The sequence below is a fragment of the Salvelinus namaycush genome, chromosome 42, assembly GCF_016432855.1.
Source record: "Salvelinus namaycush isolate Seneca chromosome 42, SaNama_1.0, whole genome shotgun sequence".
In the NCBI taxonomy this organism is placed as follows: domain Eukaryota; kingdom Metazoa; phylum Chordata; class Actinopteri; order Salmoniformes; family Salmonidae; genus Salvelinus; species Salvelinus namaycush.
The window spans coordinates 2,281,222-2,303,226 of record NC_052348.1 but is presented as its reverse complement, the minus strand read 5'-3'; the positions used below and the strand labels follow the sequence as shown (position 1 = coordinate 2,303,226).

Sequence of the window (22,005 nt, the reverse complement as noted above, 5' to 3'; positions counted from 1 at the left end):
CGTGGCTCGGTTCTCTGCTGAGAGAAGCGCTGGTATGATTTGCAGTTTTGTTTAAGCTGCAGCAATAAATAATACATATGATAATACATCTCGGCTATAAAAAATAATGTGTTTATTATTTATTTATTACACACACACACTACCAACCGTCATGAGTTATTCTACACACTTGCCATCCACTTGTTGACACGACAGCTAAAGCAAGGAGATTTCTGACATTTAAAAAAGACTCAAGAGAAACAGGCAGAGCCTCAGTCGTTTGCACACTGTTTATTGGCTTAGTCCTTTGTTGCAGACTTTTGTTTACCATTTAGAGGACTTAATTGTGTGTGTGTGTGTGTGTGTGTGTGTGTGTGTGTGTGTGTGTGTGTGTGTGTGTGTGTGTGTGTGTGTGTGTGTGTGTGTGTGTGTGTGTGTGTGTGTGTGTGTCTGTGTGTCTGTGTGTGCGTGCGTATTTGTCTGTGTGTGTGAGGGCATTGAACCCACTCCCCCGAGTGTGCAGAGGAGTGTATCTCCCCAACCCAGTCCCTCCCTCCTGAATTAGTCATCCCGTCACCTAGGGAACAACGACTTTAAGCTCATCTTCATTGTGATTTAGGAACTGGATCCTGAGTGCATTACAGTCAGACACTATTTGGGCCCGCTTTGTCTCAGGGAGGGATGGAGGGAGGGAGAGAGGGAAGGAGGGGGAGCGCGAGAGAGAGATAGAGCGGAGGTAGGCAGGGAAGGAAGGAAAGAGGGAGAGGGAGAGGGAGAGAAAGGGAGGGAGGGAGGGATGGAGGGGAGAGAGAGAGAGCTGATATAGCACAACAGTCACAATTGCTGCAGCTCTAGAAGCTACAGGGACAAAGCCATCTATGGTGCAGTTCAAAGAGTCTGAATCCAGCCCCTCACCTTATTCAACTCCCAGACTAGTCAATCCGATGGAGTACGAAGAAATGGAATAAAAGAGAAGTGAGATGTGTAGGAGGAGAAGACGATGATGACATACGAGCTCCGGTGCAGTGTAGTTGAAGGGGATTGGCCTCTGGGCTGGTGGCTCTCCTGACTCTAGTGTTTGTGTGTGTGTGCGTGGGCGTTTGTGTGCAGAGCCTGCAGTTATTTCACTTAGAGTATAAGAGATGTTGGACAGCTGGATTGATAGCGAAAAGACTGAGATTAGGAATTTGAATACTAGAATGGACATGAACCTTCTTACGATGGGAGAAAGGTCAGCCGTTTTGGTCCGACTGTTGATCAATCATGGTTTGCCAGTGCTGTGATAATTATTGTGTAAAATAATGAATTTGAAGAGTTTATCTGAACTGTATGTTTGTTAGCTAGCTAGCCAGCCAGCCATTCATTTGTCAAATGAACTGCCAATACTCCAGTCAAACAATGCTTTCAATCCACAGCCATACACTGGCTGAAATCAGTTGACGACAGGACAGGGGTTGTAAATGCAACAAGTACTGATATCATATAATAGCAGTACTCATATTAACCTGATTACACTAGTTCTGCCGTCACTGCATTGCCCCACTAGCTTTTGTAATGGAAATATATAAATACTACGCTACTTGCCTTTATATATCCCGACATATTTTTTGTTGGTTTTTGTTGTCATCAGCATCCAAATATGAGTCTTGATGTTATTATAAAGCCAAGTAAATAAAGTATAAGAATCACCCTTGCGGGCATTTGTCCTTGGTCAGTATACATACAGTGCATTCGGAAAGTATTCCTGTTTTCTAGCTTTCACGGGTTTTTGACCATTCTGCCTGCCCTGACCCTGAGCCTGCCTACCATTCTGTAGCTTTCGGACTCTGCTCTGGACTACTGACCTCTGTTGTCCGTAGCTTATGCCTGCCCATACCATAACCCCACCGCCACCATAGCTTTCCGAATGCACAGCCATCAGCCACTCATTTCTCCCGCTCACCAGCCTATCGTGCACAAGGCTCCCAGAGGGAGTTGACACCACATTATTTTAACAAACACTAAGCTGCCATCTCTCCAGGAAGGAGGCCCATATGTCTTGCATCTCTCCCCCTCTTAAAGGGTGGGTGAAAGGGGGAGAGAGGGGCGGTGCTGCACTTAGCAGGCTGTGTGTCGTATACTGTACTATTCCCTCGTCGAGTGTTCTCCATTCGTGTTGACAGGGAGATTTATCAGGATTCTGAGATTGTGTGTGTGTGTGTTTACAGGGTAGGAACAGACCCCCTGTCACTAACCCCCTGGACCCACGCTCCCAGCCCACCCTTCAACAAGTAAACGTCTAGTTGGAGGTCTTTTAATAGAACAGAGTGCTTCCGTTTGGGGTGACATAACTCAACGTCACCCTCTCCTCCCCCTACCTCTCTCCCTCCTCCTTTCTTTCCTCACTTCCTGCCTCATCCCTCTATCCCGAGGCTCTGAATCCTGCTTAAGCCCATCACTTTGGCTGGCATGAAGTCCATTAATTGTTCCAGAGAGCGAAGGTGTGTGATTTATCTTGCCTCCTTGCAAAGCTAGGGATTGGAGGCCGTGTGGGGTGGACGAGGCAGGGGGTTTAGGCTGGCTGACGGGGGGGGGGGAAAGAGAGACAGATCCTCGTTTACTTCTCTGGGCACTGCCCCCTGTGTGTAAAGGCCCCATTGAGCTTCAAAATAAAGTAATGAGTGCTGATTTAATCAGGAGTGCTGTAAGGTTGGGCATTTGACCTTTTTTGACTGTTCGAGTACTCACACTGGGAAAAAATATGCCAACAGATCGCAACAATGCCTAATTTATCATAACCATTGCAGACAAGAAATCCTAATTGCTAAATTGCCCCATAAATATTCAGTCCCAAAAAAGTTTTAAAAAACATGATGTAATATAGCAGAATAAAATGGAACACCATATTTTTCCCAAATGAAAACATTTACTAATCTGAAGTGATGTGCATCTCGTGCCTTGAACAGTTATTCACAAAGTGTGATAATTTGAAACGGGGCTCAATTTGGCGAACATCTGTTTGGTGAGTAGGCATATGCTTAATGATTCTGATGAAAATACACTTTTTGTCTGTATCAAACTAATGTTTTTGCAAATTTACAGTGTGGAACCTGTCAGTGTTTAGGGGAGGTTATATTCGAGGCTAACCAATTCTAAATGGAACTAGCAGTTAGCAAAGTAGCAAAGTAGATCCTCTTAAGGATCGGACCCCTTTTTAAATCTTCGACCTAAAATGACATAGCCAAATCTAACTGCCTGTAGCTCAGGACCTGAAGCAAGGATATGCATATTCTTGATACCATTTGAAAGGAAACACTTTGACGTTTGTGGAAATGTGAAATTAAGGTAGGAGAATATAACACATTAGATCTGGTAAAAGATAATACAAAGAAAGAAAAACGTGTTTTTTAAATTATTTTTTTATAATCTTTGAAATGCAAGAGAAAGGCCATAATATAATATTGCAGTTTAGGCCCACTAGATGGCAGCAGTGTGTGTGCAAAGTTTCAGATTGATCCAGTGAAGCATTGCAATACGGGACAATATTTTGATCAAGTCTGCCCAAATGTGCCGAATTGGTTAATTGATACATTTTCAAGTACATAACTTTAGAGAACATACAAAAATGATATGGTAATACAACATTTAAGTTTACACACTCCCAGGAATGTCATACATGATGGATCATTAGCTTATACACTAACTTTCACACATCTAGATGGCCTGGCAGGGTGGGTGTGGGGCCAGAGACCGCAGGGGTTCAAACTGTAGAACCCAGTTCCTACATTTGAATATAAAAATGGATTTTGTCAAACAAAACTATGCTACATTTTATCTCTGGGACCCTCAGGATGACAAATCAGAGCAAGAGTACTGAATGTAAGTACATTATTTACCTCCAGAGGTGAATGTATCAAACCAATTGTCATGATAAAAGTTTGTTGTCGTTGTGCACTCTCCTCAAACAATAGCATGGTATTTTTTTCGCTGTTATTTCACAGTTATTTCAAAACTGCAGCTCACTGTTGGAACACACTTTTTCCTACTTCAATCAACCAGTCCATTTTGAATTTGTGATAAGACTGTCGTCATTTGGCAAGGAATGTAGCTTGTGTATCCCATCAGTTAGATACGCTTTTATAGTCATTTATTTCTGTAAGCCTAACGGGAGCTTGTGTGTGCACTCAGAACCAGTGTGTGGAGGGAGCGGTCGGAATGCAATTGAGTGAATGAGACACAGAGGGGAAAGGGTATTTAGGGAGAAAAACAGTGTGATGCTTGGCTTGTTTTTTGTTTTTTTTGTGCCCCGCAAATGCACATGTACAAATGGAACACTAGAGTCTAAGCAAATGAATGTTGTCTTCAAGACTAAATTTCCCTTGCCCAGTCGGTCAGCCACAAAGAACATTCCATCAAATAGTTTTACAGTATTTTAAAAAAATATATAATAATCTCTGGTTAAAGATCAAGCTTTGACGTCCGTTCTAGTACTCAAGAAATCAATGACTCATTCCCACTACTAGAGTGCTGGTCCTCCCTCTTATTTCTTAATGCTTAAAATGCTGATCCTAGATCTCAGCACTGCTACCCTGAGATGCTTTGTGAATATATGTCTGCACACGTTAGTTGCTACATTTTTATTTTTTTATTTAACCTTTATTTAACGAGGCAAGTCAGTTGAGAACAAATTCTTACTTCCAATGACGGCCTACACCGGCCAAACCCGGATGACGCCGGGCCAATTGTGCGCCACCCTACGGGACTCCCAATCACGGCCGGTTGTGATACAATCTGGATATAGTCAAGCTTAAGCTTGATCACAATAAGAGTTCCAATGAGTTATCACCTTCCGTGCTTAAGTTTTGATAGCAGTGGTTCAAAATCATGCTCTAAGGCGTTCAGTACTGTACTGAGTAGGCTACTGTGGTATTGAGACAGCGTACGTGAGAATACCCACAATGTAGATTCCCAACTGCATGCAGGGAAGGGAGCCTTCATCCAATTAGAATTGAAGTGATTATCAGAGCCAAAATCAATAGTTATCTATCTTTCTCTCTCTCTTTCTCCCACCCACACACACTTGCATCTTTAGATAATTGTAATTATTTGTTTTGGCCGGACATGGCGTGTTGGCCCAGGTCCAGCTCGCTGTGTTTTGGGGTCGCAGAGAGAGACAGAGACAGAGAGACAGAGAGACAGGGAGAGACAGACAGGACTTACAGGGCCAGCCGAGTGGAGGGCCAGCAATTGAAAGGGCCTCTGGCCCACAGCCTTCTTTAGATAATTGTAATTATTCGTTTGGCCGAACATGGCGTGTTGGCCCAGGTCCAGTTCACAGTATTTTGGGGTCGCAGAGAGAGACAGAGAGGCAGAGAGGCAGAAACAGACAGGACTTACAGGGCCAGCCCGAGTGGAGGGCCAGCATTTGGAAGGGCCTCTGGCCCACAGCCTCAGATGGGTCAACTGCAGTGCCTATAGAAAGTATACACCCCCTTTAATTTTTTTCACATTTTTTGCATTACAACGTGGGATTGAAATAGATTGAATTCTATTTTTTTCGTGATTGATCTACACAAAATACTCCATAATGTCAAAATGAAAAGAAAGATATTTTTGTCCATTCAAATTGCCATCAATAAAATGGAATTGTGTCCGTTGTCTGTAGTTTATGTCTTCCCATACCATAATCCCACCGCCACCATGGGGCACTCTGTTCACAAAGTTGACATCAGCAAACCGCTTGCCGACACGACGCCATACACATTGTCTACGGTTGTGAAGTCGGTTGGGCTTACTGCCAAATTCTTTAAAACAACGTTGGAGGTGGCTTATGGTAGAGAAATTAACATTAAATTATATGGAAACAGCTCTGGTGGACATTCCTGCAGTCAGCATGCCAATTGCACGCTCCCTCAAACTTGATATATCTGTGGTATTGTGTTGTGTGAAAATACTGCACATTTTAGAGTGGCCTTTTATTATCCCCAGCACAAGGTGCACCTGTGTAATAATCATGCTGTTAACCAGCTTGATAAGCCATATCTGTCACGCCCTGACCTTAGAGAGCCTTTTTATGTCTCTATTTGGTTTGGTCAGGGTGTGATTTGGGGTGGGCATTCTATGTTTTGTTTTCTATGATTTTGTGTTTCTATGTTTTGGCCGGGTATGGTTCTCAATCAGGGACAGCTGTCTATCGTTGTCTCTGATTGGGAACCATATTTAGGTAGCCCTTTTTCCCTCCTTTCGTTGAGGGTAGTTATCTTTGTTTGTGGCACTTTGCCCTGTAAGCTTCACGGTTGTTTTTCATTTGTTGTTTTGTTGGCGACATTTTAAATAAAAAGATAAATATACCTTGGTCCACTTCTTTCAACGGCCGTGACAGAACTACCCATCACAAATGGACCAAGCAGCGTGGTCCGGAGGAGAGGACAGGACGGAAACCCGAGAGGCAGCCCCCCAATTTTTTTGGGGGGGGGGCAGATGATGTGGGCGTCGGTGCTGAGGGGTGAGTCCGAGACCGAGGAGGAATTCTTGGACCGTTTGAGCGTGGAGTGGTTGGCAGTGGAGAGGGACGAAAGAGTTTGGAGGGGTTGGAGTCTGGAGCAAGATAGTCGCTTTGAGGAGCGCGGTACTGGTCAGGCACCGTGTTATGCGGTGAAGCACACGGTGTCTCCAGTGCGCGTCCACAGCCCAGTACATCCTGTGCCAGCACCCCGCAGTTGCCGGGCTAGGGTCAGCATCCAGCCAGGACGGGTTGTGCCAGCCCTGCTCTCCAGACCTCCAGTGCGCCTCCTCGGCCCAGTATATCCTGCGCCGGCTCTACGCACAGTGTCTCCGGTGCGTCTGCACAGCCCAGTGCGTCCTGTGCCAGCGCCCCGCATGTGCAGGGCGAAGATAACCATCCAGCCAGGACGGGTTGTGCAGGCTCTAGGCTCGAGACCTCCAGTGCGCCTCCACGGCCCAGTGTATCCGGTGCCAGCGCCAAGAACCAAGCCTCCAGTATGTCTCCCCAGCCTGGTGAGTCCTGTGCCTGCTGCCAGAACCAGGCCTCCTGTATGTCTCCCCAGCCTGGTGAGCCCTGTGGTAGCTCCACGTACCAGACTGCCCATACGTCTCCTCACTCCAGTGATGATCCATGGCAAGAAGCCTCCAGTTATGATCCATGGCAAGAAGCCTCCAGTGATGATCCATGGCACGAAGCCTCCAGTGATGATCCATGGCACGAAGGCTCCAGTGATGATCCATGGCAAGAAGCCACCAGTGATGATCCATGGCACGAAGCCTCCAGTGATGATCCATGGCAAGAAGCCTCCAGTGATGATCCATGGCACGAAGCCTCCAGTGATGATCCATGGCAAGAAGCCTCCAGTGATGATCCATGGTACGAAGCCTTCAGTGATGATCCATGGCAAGAAGCCTCCAGTGACTGGAGTTATAATACAGAGATAGGGTATAGAGATGTGGTTTAACTGGAGGTATAGTACAGAGATACGTTATAGAGATGTGGTTTAACTGGAGGTATAGTACAGAGATACGGTATAGAGATGTGGTTTAACTGGAGGTATAGTCCAGAGATACGGTATAGAGATATGGTTTAACTGGAGGTATAGGACAGAGATACGGTATTGAGATATGGTTTAACTGGAGGTATATGACAGAGATACGGTATAGAGATGTGGTTTAACTGGAGGTATAGTACAGAGATACGGTCTGGAGATTTGGTTTAACTGGAGGTATAGTCCAGAGATACGGTATAGAGATATGGTTTAACTGGAGGTATAGGACAGAGATACGGTATAGAGATGTGGTTTAACTGGAGGTATAGTACAGAGATACGGTATAGAGATGTGGTTTAACTGGAGGTATAGTACAGAGATACGATATAGAGATGTGGTTTAACTGGAGGTATAAGACAGAAATACGGTATAGAGATGTGGTTTAACTGGAGGTATAGTATAGAGATGTGGTTTAACTGGAGGTATAGGACAGAGATACGGTCTGGAGATATGGTTTAACTGGAGGTATAGTCCAGAGATACGGTATAGAGATATGGTTTAACTGGAGGTATAGGACAGAGATACGGTATAGAGATGTGGTTTAACTGGAGGTATAAGACAGAGATACGGTATAGAGATGTGGTTTAACTGGAGGTATAGTACAGAGATACGGTATAGAGATGTGGTTTAACTGGAGGTATAGGACAGAGATACGGTATAGAGATGTGGTTTAACTGGAGGTATAGTACAGAGATACGGTATAGAGATGTGGTTTAACTGGAGGTATAGTACAGAGATACGGTATAGAGATGTGGTTTAACTGGAGGTATAAGACAGAGATACGGTATAGAGATGTGGTTTAACTGGAGGTATAGTATAGAGATGTGGTTTAACTGGAGGTATAGGACAGAGATACGGTATAGAGATGTGGTTTAACTGGAGGTATAGGACAGAGATACGGTATAGAGATGTGGTTTAACTGGAGGTATAGGACAGAGATGCGGTATAGAGATGTGGTTTAACTGGAGGTATAAGACAGAGATACGGTATAGAGATGTGGTTTAACTGGAGGTATAGTATAGAGATGTGGTTTAACTGGAGGTATAGGACTGAGATACGGTATAGAGATGTGGTTTAACTGGAGGTATAGTACAGAGATAGGGTATAGAGATGTGGTTTAACTGGAGGTATAGGACAGAGATAGGGTATAGAGATGTGGTTTAACTGGAGGTATAGTACAGAGATATGGTTTATTTATGTATAAAGGTACAGTACTCTCTGTGCCAATATGACACAATGAGAGGCTTTTAGTTTGTTGGAACATTGTTTACATACTGTAGCTTCTTTTAAACAGTGTTCCCTCACACACACACTCACTCACACAAAGGAGTGCAATCCATCAAGTCACTCATAGCCGTCACTAGTAAAGGGAGACAGGGCCTTGAGCGAGGATCTTCTAACATAGATTTGATTTACCTCAATTTGCCTCAAAAAGTGACATGTGATCAAAAGGAGCGTTGATATGCCTTGGCAGTACCAGCCGCCAACAGGCATCTGTCTTTTTAGCTTCAATATATTCCCGTAGTGTTGCCAACCTAATTCATTTTGGGGCAACATTAAATTGATTACACAGAATGTGGCTGTTATGACAATGAAATGGTGTAAAGTAAACACAGTGAGGTAGAGAATGTGATGTGTGTGACATCACACTCCAGTGCAGTGTGTGTGTGTGTGTGTGTGTCGCCACATGCCTGAGTGTATCAAACTCCCAACGTAGTGGATTGACTGTCTTTAATTGGTCTGTTTAAAAATATATATATATATTATTGTAAGCTGGGCAAATAGTGTAGAGAGAGAGAAAATCTAATTGTTCTTCCCTTCCTCCTCCCAGCTAGTGGAGACATTGGGAATCCACAGCAGGAGGAATGACAGAGAGTGAGCCTGCCTCTAGATGTTGGAAAGAGCGAGAGAATGAATTCATGAATTATCTGCTTGTCGGCAGGTGAAGGTAGCAGAGAGAGACTACCTTTGGTTGTAAGAGAGAAAGAGCGAGAGAGTGCACCTCTGTACATACGCAGGCGTAAATTAAACCGAAGAGGTGTTCCATCTGAAAGGCCATCTGGTATCCTAATTGTACGAGGAAGCGCCTTTTTGCACCAACAAGCCAGGCTAATGATTTAAGCACACAGGCTCTCCGGTAATGAACCTCAAGGCACTCTGAGTATTTCACCACTAATGTCTGAGACTCTTTACATACATGACACTGCCACCTTACAGGTGCCCATTTAGGCTTATCCATTTGGTTCTGATAGGAAGGAAGGAGTCCATTGTATACGGCCTGGGGCAATATGGCCACCACTCTTTTGCCGATTAACGCAGAGTTCTCCATGTAGCTATCTGACATTTCCGGGTGATTATGTTTTGTAAAGCAGCCATTGGATTAATTTAGTACAATCCAGCAGGGTAGAACAGAAGAAAGCTGGTCCACCTGTTCTTTCTATTGTCCAATCTCTCTCTCTCTCTTATTATTATTTTTCACATTTTTGTCCTTTCTCCATCTTTCTCAGAAAAATATGCCCTTGAGATAGTCCAGTGGAAAATGCACATTATAGTCCTAACACTCTTAGAGAAAAAGTACCTATAGCAGTCCCTTTTTTGGTTCCATGTGGAACCCTTTTGGTTCCATGCAGAGCCCCCTGTGGAAAGGGTACTACATGGAACCCAAAAGGGTTCTATTTGGAACCAAAAGGGACCTGTAACCAAAAAGTGTTCTTCAAAGGATTCTCCAATGAGGACAGCCGAAGAACCCTTTTGGGTTCTAGATAGCACCTTTCATTCTAAGAGCGTATGCGATCTGAATAATCATTTTAAAAAATTGTGATTTTTTCAGAAATGAAGGAGATAGGGAGAGAGAGAGGGAAGGAGTAAAGGGTGGTAGAGGAGTGGAGAGCGGTGGAGGAGGTTTGCCACTCACGAGGATTAATTTAGTACAGTCTCTCACCCTGCCACCATCTTAACAGTAGTGCCGTCAGCACAGTGGAACAGCAGAAAGCTGGTCTTTCTATTCCTCAATCTCTCTCTTTCTTTATTTCTCCCTCTTTCTCAGAAAAAATATGCCCTTGAGATAGACTAGTGGAAAACTCACATTATAGTCCATATGTGATCTAAATAATTCAACTATTTTTGGGGAAATTATAACGCAACAAAGAGAGAGAAAGAGAGGGATGGAGGGGGTGGGGCACCCACCAGGTCTCAACGCAGGGGAATAACAAATACCAATCAAACAGATGAGCAAGCCTAAACCCCGGTACATATTTTGCCCCAACATTGCCTTGACTAGCCAAGCATTAAATCCCCTGCCGCCGGTTACAGATAGCTACAGACATGAGTTAAGGCTGTGGCGGAGACGGCCTCCTTCAGGAATCACTATCTGCACACATTATAAAAGGTTAAGCAGTGTGAGCGTTAGTGGGGAAATTGTGTTGGGGTTTTAGGTGAAAGCTAACAGACCATCGCTAATAGTAATACCAAGGGTACTTGCATCGTGGGAGAAAGAATATGATTAAATGCCTGTAGTGGGCAGAGTCTCGAAAACCCGTTGAAGAATTTAGCCTTGTCTGACGTTTGTTACCGTCTAATGAACATGCCAAAAAGTAGCTCAGACTTTGTGTCTTCTCTCTTGTTATAGGTGGCTAACCTGGCCTGCTCCATCTCCAACAACGAGGAGGGTGTGAAGCTGGTGCGAATGGCTGCCACCCAGATCGACAGCCTCTGCCCACAGGTATGCATCACCACACTGTACTGTATGTCTTGAATCCTGTTTAGTAGAGAGGAAATACGTTTTGAAATGTAGTGAAACAGGGGAGGGTAACTACCTGAAACAATTGTTGTTTTCCATTGCAAAATGGGATTGTGTCGGTACGCCCTACTGAACATGACCCTGGTAATAACACCACCCATTGGAGGTACTCGGTTCAGCTCTTTTACATTTATTGTAGAGTTTTTTAAACACACTGTATTATTTGGTTGCCATGCCATTGCATTGGGAAGTGCCATTGAATAGAGAGTAAGTATATATTATTACATTTCTCTCTGAATCACTATACTCTAAAACCAACTTGTTAACAATGATCAAAGAAAACCCACACAGTAATTGTACATGGTGAGGAAGACAGAGTAGTAAGACTTTAGTACACAACTTTGCTGGCGGGCAAGTTTGTTTGGGCACAGGCAGCGTTCTTCGTCTTAGTACTGTGTGTGTCTGTGTGGGTAACAAGAAAGTCAAAGGGAACACGCAGAGAGAGAGAGGGGGCAGAGAGAGAGGGCAGAGAGAGAGGGAGAGAGAGAGAGGGCAGAGCGAGAGAGAGAGAGGGCAGAGAGAGAGAGAGAGAGAGGTAGAGAGAGAGAGCGATTGGGAGGGCGAGAGAAAAAGATAGAGGAGGAGAGAAAGAGGGAGCACAGAGAGAAAGAGAAGGAGAGAGGGAAGGGTATAGGAGAGAGATACAGATGGAAGCTCTAGCCTCCCGGAGCGGCCTTCCTCTGGATGTCTGACAGAGGAGTAGGTGGCAATCGATACGTTGTTTCCAGGGTTAAGGTTCGGGGCATTTTCCCAGGGGACCCTGCGCTCACTAATGGAAGTGAAGAAAGGAGAGGAAGGAGGGAATGAGGGAAGGGGCAGTTCTTAACATTCAAGGTGCTAGCCTCTCGAAGACTCACACGGGGCCCGACAAGCAGCCACATTGCACCCACCGAGACCCACTTTTTGATAAACTGACCTCCACTGAGTCCAGGCTAGCATTAGAAAACTTTGGAAGGGGATTGCAAGTTTTAAGTTAACCAGCTGTCGCTTTTCCTCGGCAACGGCTCAACATAGAGAAAGCGCAGAGCGATAGAGGATAAGTGACTCAAAGAAAGAAAAAAAGAAAGGTGGGGGATAAAATAGATGGTTGTTTTGACATTTTGAAAAAGCCCTGTCGAAGGCCAAGAGGCCGACACGTGAGCTTGAATAAAAAAACGTGGTGCTAGCCAGAGCGTAGTGCGAGTTTGTCTTTTCTTTGAAGTAATCCCATTATTCCCACGCACATGCAATAAGATGACTCAGGTGTGCGAGGGCCTTTTTGAATTTTGTGTTTTAACAGGAGGTCGGTTTGACAGGGGTGTTAAAGACAAAAGAAAACAGTGAATAGAACAAAAAAGGAGAGTTATGTAAGATGAGTGTGTGTATTAGATGACTGGCTTTACTTGATGCCAGGCATCATTAGTGGCTGTCAAACCCTGATCAGACACTTTAGGAGAGTCTCTTTTAGGCTAATTGAGCTAAAAGTAGAAACTGTAAAAGCAAATGGGTTCCTTCACTTTTTTGCATTTATTTCAAACGTGTTTTTTCCTGATATAAACAGATATAAACAGAAATAGTTTTTTTTCTGATATAAACAGAAATTAAATGGTAGAAAGATGCATGGAACATAGTGGGAAGGCCGGTGGGTCCAGGATTCAATCCCACACAGGCAGGGATTGCATATGTGCTTAGGGGCCACGGCCTTAACCGCTCAACCTACCTCAGGCATATATAAAATATATTTTTTTTTTACCTTGTTTTCCAAGCTTTAACAAGCCAATGGACTTTTAAAAAAACGTCCTGGATGAATTGATAGCACCATACGTATGTAGAAAATAAGGCAAAACTTTTGTTAAAAAATGTAAACTATCAGGGCCTCCTGAGTGGCACAGCGGTCTAAGGCACTGCGTCGCAGTACTAGAGGCGTTACTACAGACCTAGGTACATTCCCGGGCTGTGCCACAACCGGCTGTGGCCAGGAGTCCCATGGGAATGGTGCACAATTGGTCCAGTGTTGTCTGGGTTCGGGGAGGGTTTGGACGAGGGGGCTTTACTTTGTTCATCACGACGCCTTGTGTTGGGCCGGGTGCCTGCAGGAGTTGCAGCGATGGGACAAGATCGAAATTGGCGAGACATTTTTGAAATAAGAAGGTGGGGGGGGAAATTGTGGTTGTCTCGCCTAGCTACCTTAAGATGAATGCACTGTGAGACGCTCTGGATAAGAGCGTCTGCTAAATGACTTAAATGTACAAAATAAAAAAAATATCCTGATTGGTTTAGTCAGTCATACATGCCTACAGTAGTAATGGCACCCTGCCTATTGCTTTACCACTCGTTCTTGAATAAACATGAATATATTAACTGGATATTATCCATGTAATGGACACTTGCCGGGCTGGAACATTGTCTATCTGTTAGATCATTAGTTCTCATTCCTGGGATTAACAATGATTTTTCTCCTACGAAGACATCCAGTTTTCCAAACGATCCTGCTGTTCAATCTGCTGGAAGTGTATCCAGAGAACCTCCGTCACCCATTACGAAATGACATCTTGACAAAATGACATAAACAAAACCAAAGCGTGGATTGCTGTCCTACCTAGTCTGTAGATTATAGACTGCACAATGACGTTCATGCCGTTTTCAATTTGGGTGCACTGTCCCTTTAATGTGCTTAAGGAAACTGACTGCAGAAAGGGAAGTAGACTGTGCTATAGCCTACTGTACCGCTGATGTGGTCCATTTCACATCCTCTACTCTATCTAGCGGGTGTACCGAGGCTCGTGCGAGGCTTCTTACTTACTTAATTACTCTAATGTATATAGCAAGGGTGTTAATCGTTGAAGTACAGTCCTGGTCATGGCCTCGAGCTAGTCCTATTTCCTATGGAGGCACTTCAGTCTTTTAATCGAGGTAAAGGGTTTGAAGTCAGGAGTCTTGGAGAGTTACAAGGTTATAATCCAGCCCAGAAATTACATAGCATGTTTCACTTAACATGGTCTTCAGTCTGGAAGACTTTCAGTCTGGAAAGGAGAACAATATATGATTGTCTTCATTAGATGTGTTAGTGCTGGGCTAGAATAAAACCCTGCACGGCCTGTACTGTAAGCACTCCAGGACTGGATTTGGAGATCCCCTTAATTGTGGTGGTCCTACACACACACACACACACCTTTTCTCTCAACCTTCACTCTCTACCCCCCCAGGTGATCAATGCGGCCCTCACCCTGGCTGCTCGGCCCCAGAGCAAGGTTGCCCAGGACAACATGGACGTGTTCAAGGACCAATGGGAGAAGCAGGTGCGCATCCTCACCGAGGCCGTCGACGATATCACTTCTGTGGATGACTTCCTGTCCGTGTCAGGTATGGAGTTGGGAAAGATTAGAAAATACTGTACAATGTTGTACACTGTTAAAATGAAGTGCTTTTTAACACTAAAACGAGTTGCAACTGAGCTGCCACCAAACAGAGGAGGCTAGGGGGAGGATCTATAGGAGGACGGGCAGATTGTAATGGCTGGAATGGAATAAATGGAACGGTATCAAACATATGGAAACCACGTTTGACTCTGTTCCAATACTTCCATTCCAGCCATTCCAATTAGCCGTCCTCCTATAGCTTCTTCCACCAGCCTCCACTGCCACCAACATATAGCCTCACGGATTCTAACCGTTTATTGTATAATAGTTCTTGACACTTGGGGCCGTATGTATCAAATGGCTCAGAGTAGGAGGGTTGATTAAGAATCAGTTTGACCTTTTTTCATTTAAAATGAAAAAGATGACATGGACAGGGGGGGCCTGATCCTGGATCAGCACTCCTCCTCTGAGACGCTTGATACGTACAGCCCGAGATAAAGTAGACTGTGTGTTTGTACTGTGTATAGGAGAAGCACAGTGTTTTCCCACCGAAAGACGCGTTTATCCGACATGGTTTCTGCTCCCATTTAGAGAAAGGAGAACGCTTTCATGTAGATACCGGTATGGCTTCTAATGATGATGACTGTGATATCATTTAATACAGATGACCGTGATAATTAAGTGAGTTAGTCATTAGGAGATACAACGGTTGAACACAGTATTCTCTGTTTTTACGGGATTTAAGCGTTGTAGGCCATAACGGGTAAGGGGCTATTGACGCAGTTCCAGGACAAAGACATGCTTTCTTAAGGAAGTCACCGGTTGTTTAGGGATCATTCCAAATGGCACCCAATTCCCTATATACAGTAGTGCACTTGGGATGCATGCTTAGTCCTTTCATCTGAACAACACCCTCATGGCGGACGCCCTTGATGGGGTCACCCACTCACTATGTTACTTTGACGGCGCATGTTAACAATGCTACAGTAGTCTGGGTAACAGAGGCGACAAGTACAGGATCATGGTTCAAAATGAATCACTTTCAAAAGAGGAGAATACACATCCACACGCATGCTGACACACACATGCAGTATGCTGATACACACGCGAGCATGCACACACACGTGAGCATACACGTTCACACACACAGTACAGGTCACCGTTATGATAGCATTGTCTCCCAAACTCGGTCCTCGGGACCTAATAATCAACTAATCATACAGTTTTGATTATTTGAATCAGCTGTGTAGTGTTAGGGCAAAAAACCAAAACGTGCACCCCTTGATGACCGAGTTCGGGAAACTTTGTGGTGGAGTCTTTTGAAGGACTACCACCTCATTCTGCAACTGTCTATATTGTAGTCCACAAGGACTCTTGTCAATGAAAGGGTTAGAATGATTGTGCAATGAAATCTGGACTTTCTCTTTTTTTATCAAACAGCAGTTGACCCTCAAGTTACTAAGCTATCCCATGAAGCATGTTTGTGCCTAATGAACACCAAACTGACCCCCCCACCGTGCCTCTCGCTCTCTCTCTCGCACTCTCTCTTGCTTTCCTTCTCCTTTCGCTCTGTCTCTACCTCCCTCTCCTTCTCTCTTTCTCTCTTTCTCTCTTTCTCTCTTTCTCTCTCTCTCTCTCTCTCTCTCTCTCTCTCTCTCTCTCTCTCCCTCCCTTTATCTCTACCCCACAGAAAACCACATTCTGGAGGACGTGAACAAGTGCGTGATCGCCCTGCAGGAAGGCGACGTGGACACCCTGGACCGCACGGCGGGCGCCATCAGGGGTCGGGCGGCCCGCGTCGTTCACATCATCAACGCGGAGATGGAGAACTACGAGCCAGGCGTTTACACCGAGCGCGTTCTGGAGTCTATCAAGCTGCTGTCTGAGACGGGTGAGTTGGTCGTAGTGTACACACTCACTCACGCACACACACACACACACACACACACACACACACACACACACACACACACACACACACACACACACACACACACACACACACACACACACACACACTACGAACGGTGGCTACGGTTCAACAACACACTATAGCCAGGAGCTTTGTGTTTTTTCAAATATGGCACACACGCACGCACGCACGCACGCACGCACGCACGCACGCACGCACGCACGCACACACGCACGCACGCACACACACACACACACACACACACACACACACACACACACACACACACACACACACACACACACACACACACACACACACACACACACCAGTGATGGCTCCTCAGAGGAGGAAGAGAAGGACCACCCTCCTCAGTGAATTTCATAAAAATTTAAAAGTTTCCTTTTTCGATAAAACTATACTGAATATATTCACGTCACCAAATAATTGATTAAAACACACTGTTTTGCAATGAAGGTCTACAGTGGCCTCAACAGCACTGTAGGGTAGCACCATGGTGTAGCCGGTAGACAGCTATCTTCCGTCCTCCTCTTGGTACATTGACTTCAATACAAATACCTAGGAGGCTCTTGATTCTCACCCACCTCCATAGACTTGCACAGTAATTATGACAATTTCCAGAGGACCTCCTCCAACCTACCAGAACTCTTGCAGCATGAACTGACATGTTGTCCACCCAATCAAAGGATCAGAGAATGAATGTAGTAGTGAAAGCATAAGCTACAGCTAGCTAGCACTGCAGTGTATAAAATGTGTTGAGTTGACTCAAAGAGAAAGATAATAGTTGCTTCTACACCTGCATTGCTTGCTGTTTGGGGTTTTAGGCTGGGTTTCTGTACAGCACTTCGAGATATTAGCTGATGTACGAAGGGCTATATAAAATAAACTTGATTTGATTTAGTTGAACCGTTTTCAATATGTAAGCAAATGAAACGGCGATAAAAAGTATTGTTTGCAACTGTTGGAATAATGATTACACCCAAGATAAACTAGATGCAGGCAAGCGTGTGCAAGGCGTTATTGAATGTGTCACTGTCTGTCCTTGTGTCCCTGTCTGTCATCAAAAAATACATTCTCGACCTGTGTGCACCTGCGTTGTAAAATGTCATTCATAGGCTAGGTTGTAGCAACCTCATGATGGGTATAGGGGAAATTTGAGTATCATGTAGTAGCCTAAACCTATCGAGGTTACATTGAACTGGGTGAATGGAATATGAATGACGGTCATCCAACATGCTGTAATAGAAATAAGGCCGTACTCATGAAAACACGATATCAGCTATAGGTAGGCTACTGAGCTTGTCTGTTGCTTTAAGCACTGCGATTAAAAATGAAGACATACAAATTACTAAAGAGGGAGCCAGAGATCAATATAGCCTAACCAGAAGAAGAAAAGTCTCCCGACCCTCCTCCTCTCGCTGCCCGCTGCTGCTGGTCTTCGCAGATTCTGCCTTTAAGCTCCTGAAGTTGCCGATAATAGGCGACACCAGCGGTCGGCAGCCTTTTAAATTTGGAGTTCAAATATCGTACCATTTCTACTGATCTGCGTGCCAGTTAAGATTTTCATGTGCACATTTTCATGGAACAGTTTCATTTCATTCAGAATTAAGTCTTGTCATGTGGTTAATCAAAATTATTGCTCAATTAAAATTATACAAATCTAAAAGTAACATCTATTGCCATTGCCAATCTGTAAAAATACCCTACATAAAGCCAACAAGTAAAAACATTACAGCCTGCAGGCAGAAAATATCCTGAGAAAAATAAATATTATAAATCACATTGGCTACGCATGGCCTGTCTGCAAGGAACTTGAAACAGTGTATCAACTATTAACTAGGTTTGGGCAAAGCTGGGTGCTAGCAAACTTGCAACATTGTATAAAATATTCTGGGCCCTCAGAGTTTCCCACACCAGTGAACTCCAGACAGACAGACACAGCTGTAGGCTATTTGTGCAAGTAATCAGGTAGACCTTTTTTTTATGACGTTTCCACCGGATCAAAGCACGACATTTATTTCCCCCTTTGATGCTGAGTTGTTAGCGAAAGGGAGAGAGCTGGAAAGATTTTTCAAATAGGCTACGTTGAGGCACTATTGTCATTCTCAATGGATGTAAAAACAGACTTTGTTTACTTGCTGTTTTGAGGCGAAGAAAAAATGACTTTGAGAAGCTCCACGGTGATGGTGAGTTAAGACAATCAGAAAGAGTACCACATCCCCAAACGGGCACATTTATAAGCCTACATTTGCGTGCAAACCAGGGAGCCTAGGCCTACTTCTATATGCGTAATCAGGTGCGTGTCCTTACTCAAGATATACAGGAGTGCTCCAAACAAAAGACGATGAACAAATTGGAATGAAATAAACCAAAACTTGTATAGCCTAGGTTGTGCACTCTGCGAACGACGTGTCCACTCCTACAAGGACAGAGTGTAATAATAATATATGGAATGCATTAACAGAAGTTATCGTAACCAAAAAAACATAGGAGATGAGAAATGATGGTAATTAACGGTAAATATACTACTGGTGATACTGGTGTGCCACCCCCGTTGGCCTCTGCAATGGATTAGTCCACTCAGACAAGCGTGAATCAGACAATGTGGACACATTTTTTTTAAGTATATTTGCTACTGCTCAACAACAAAAAAATCTTGGTCGACCAACAACCTATCGACCAAACATGAAAAAGGTACCAGTGGACACCATGGAAGCATGGGATATGACTAAGCCAAACTGTTTGATACAGTTCTTCATACACATGAGGACTGATACGTGGCCTACACTCACAGCTATAGATGTTTTGTGTCTAGTTGATTGGGTTTGATGCCGTATAAAAAATGTCAACATACAGTATATATCCTATATTCCATCCTCTTTATGTATGTTCCCTCATATGTACATTCCACTGGGTATGTAGCTGAAATCCATAGACGTACGTTCTGCTGAAATGTAGGGAGGGGAGGAAGAGAGGGAGAGAAGGGAGAGGATGGAGAGAAGGGAGAGGAGGATGAAGAGCGGGGAGAGGAGGACGGAGAAAGGGAGAGGGTGGAGAGAAGGGAGAGGTGGATGGGGAGAGGGAGAGGATGGAGAGAGAATAATGGGGAGAGGACACTGAAGAGAGGGGAGAGGAGGATGGAGAGGAAGATAGAGAGAGGGGGATGGAGAGGATGATAGAGAGAGGGGGATGGATAAAGTTCACCAGGGATCAATAGAGGTGCTTTATGGTGCAGATCAGATGTGCATGGCGGCATTTAACAAACACCACCGCCACTAAAACACAAGGAGGGGAGGAACAAGCAACAAAACAGCCCTCCGTCAAAGAGAAATATAGTTAGGACGAATAAGACCCCAGTCAAAGTCAGTCCCAACATCCCCCCCCCCCCTCCCTCGCCTTCTACATTTCAATTAGCAGCATCAATTGAGCATGCCACTGCAACCAGACCCCATGAAGGTTAATGTGCGACACGTGACTGAGCTGGCGTTCGCTAACTAACGCTTTTGAACTCGACATTCCCATGCTTTTTTCTTTGCTCTTTTTTCTCTTCCTGAAAAAAAGGAGCGAGGCAGGCAGTTTATATTCATTTCACTGAAGGCAGGAGGGGGACAGGGGAAGAGTGGCTCCTGCATGAGTGTGGTTTGACTCTCATTAGCCTGTAATAACCTCTGATAAGGGGAGAACACATCCTCATGAATTCATATCATTATTCATACCATCTTTTTTTAGGCAGCCCCCAAAGTGACTTTGCGGGGCGTTGTAGTACAGTATAGTATCTCCCAGACAGGCACTAATCCTGTTGGCCGGAGATGTGACCATGCACTCTTCACTGTACTGTCCAGTACTGTACTGTACTACTTTACTTACTGTACTATACTACTTTACTGTACTACTTTACTTACTGTACTACTTTACTTACTTACTGTACTGTATTACTTTACTGTACTACTTTACTTACTGTACTACTTTACTTACTTACTGTACTGTACTACTTTACTTACTGTACTATACTACTTTACTTACTGTACTACTTTACTTACTTACTGTACTGTACTACTTTACTTACTGTACTATACTACTTTACTTACTTACTGCACTATAATACTTTACTGTACTACTTTACTTACTGTACTACTTTACTTACTGTACTGTATTACTTTATTGTATTACTTTACTTACTGTACTATATTACTTTACTTACTGTACTACTTTACTTACTTACTGTACTGTATTACTTTACTTACTGTACTACTTGACTTACTGTACTGTACTACTTGACTTACTGTACTTTACTACTTTACTGTACTACTTTACTTACTGTACTACTTTACTTACTGTATTACTTTACTTAATGTACTATATTACTTTACTTACTGTACTATTTTACTTACTTACTGTATTACTTTACTTACTGTACTACTTTACTTACTGTACTATACTACTTTACTGTACTACTTTACTTACTGTACTACTTTACTTACTGTACTATATTACTTTACTTACTGTACTGTACTACTTGACTTACTGTACTTTACTACTTGACTTACTGTACTTGATTACAATGCCTTGACTTACGGATCAATAACCGTGATTCATATATTTTTGCAAAAGCTTCACAATGTGATGCTTGTACACTGATACAAGGCTCTACTGTGCAGTACTGTACTGTAATGTACTGTTCTGTGGTGTAGTGTCGATGGATTCAACAGGGATGATTCATTTGAACCTAGTCAACACCATGGAGTTAACTGAGAGTTTATTGAAATTATTAGAATAAACCCTGAATTGAAAATTATGGGCGTTTTCTCCCAATTCATAAACTCCGTTTCTGAACTGAACTGAGTTGACATAGAACTGACACCAACCAACCATGGTCTGTTGAATATACCACCTATCAACAGTTTCATGGTCATATTCAGAAAGTAGGCCCACGGGGATGGTTTCCCTACACAGATTAATCCTAGTCCTGGATTAAAACTTTCAATGGTGAATAACCATAGACCATGATTTCTATTCCAGGACTAAGCTTCGTCTTTGTCAGGAAGCCAGGCCATAGATGACTCTATTCTATGTGTGTAAACAACAGGGCTAGTCTAGCACAGCACATCTGGGCAGATGGCACCGTGTGTGACTTGTTCAATGCTTGTTTATGACTTATCGCCTCTGCGGCGAGAGGCACTCGATTAACGCTGATTGTCTCTTTCATTATCCCGGCAAAGGGGAAATAACCAGAGCAGCAATGGATTTCCCACACTGCTAAATGACTTGTAATGGGAAAGATGGAGGAGAGGAACGATGGCGGGATGGGGCTGCCAGGGTGAGGAAGGAGGATATGGGGTCAGGTTTGATACTCATCTCTAGGGGTGGACTAGCCTCGTGCTACCACACTGACCTTGTGAGCTTGCGTAAATAGTGAAACAT

The 22,005-nt window shown here is 44.0% G+C and overlaps 1 protein-coding gene across 7 annotated transcripts in view; it reads left to right on the top strand.

Moving 5' to 3' along the window:
• Positions 1–22,005, top strand: part of LOC120035090 (catenin alpha-2) — a 671,205-nt gene that overhangs the window by 580,699 nt on the left and 68,501 nt on the right. For 5 of the 7 annotated variants that reach the window (XM_038981862.1, XM_038981863.1, XM_038981860.1 and 2 more), the window contains 3 exons: positions 11,143–11,235; positions 14,499–14,655; positions 16,342–16,542. In XM_038981862.1, coding sequence (XP_038837790.1) covers positions 11,143–11,235; positions 14,499–14,655; positions 16,342–16,542 — 451 coding nt within the window. The remainder of the gene's footprint in view (positions 1–11,142; positions 11,236–14,498; positions 14,656–16,341; positions 16,543–22,005) is intronic. The other 2 variants (XM_038981861.1, XM_038981867.1) reach the window with 1 other exon arrangement.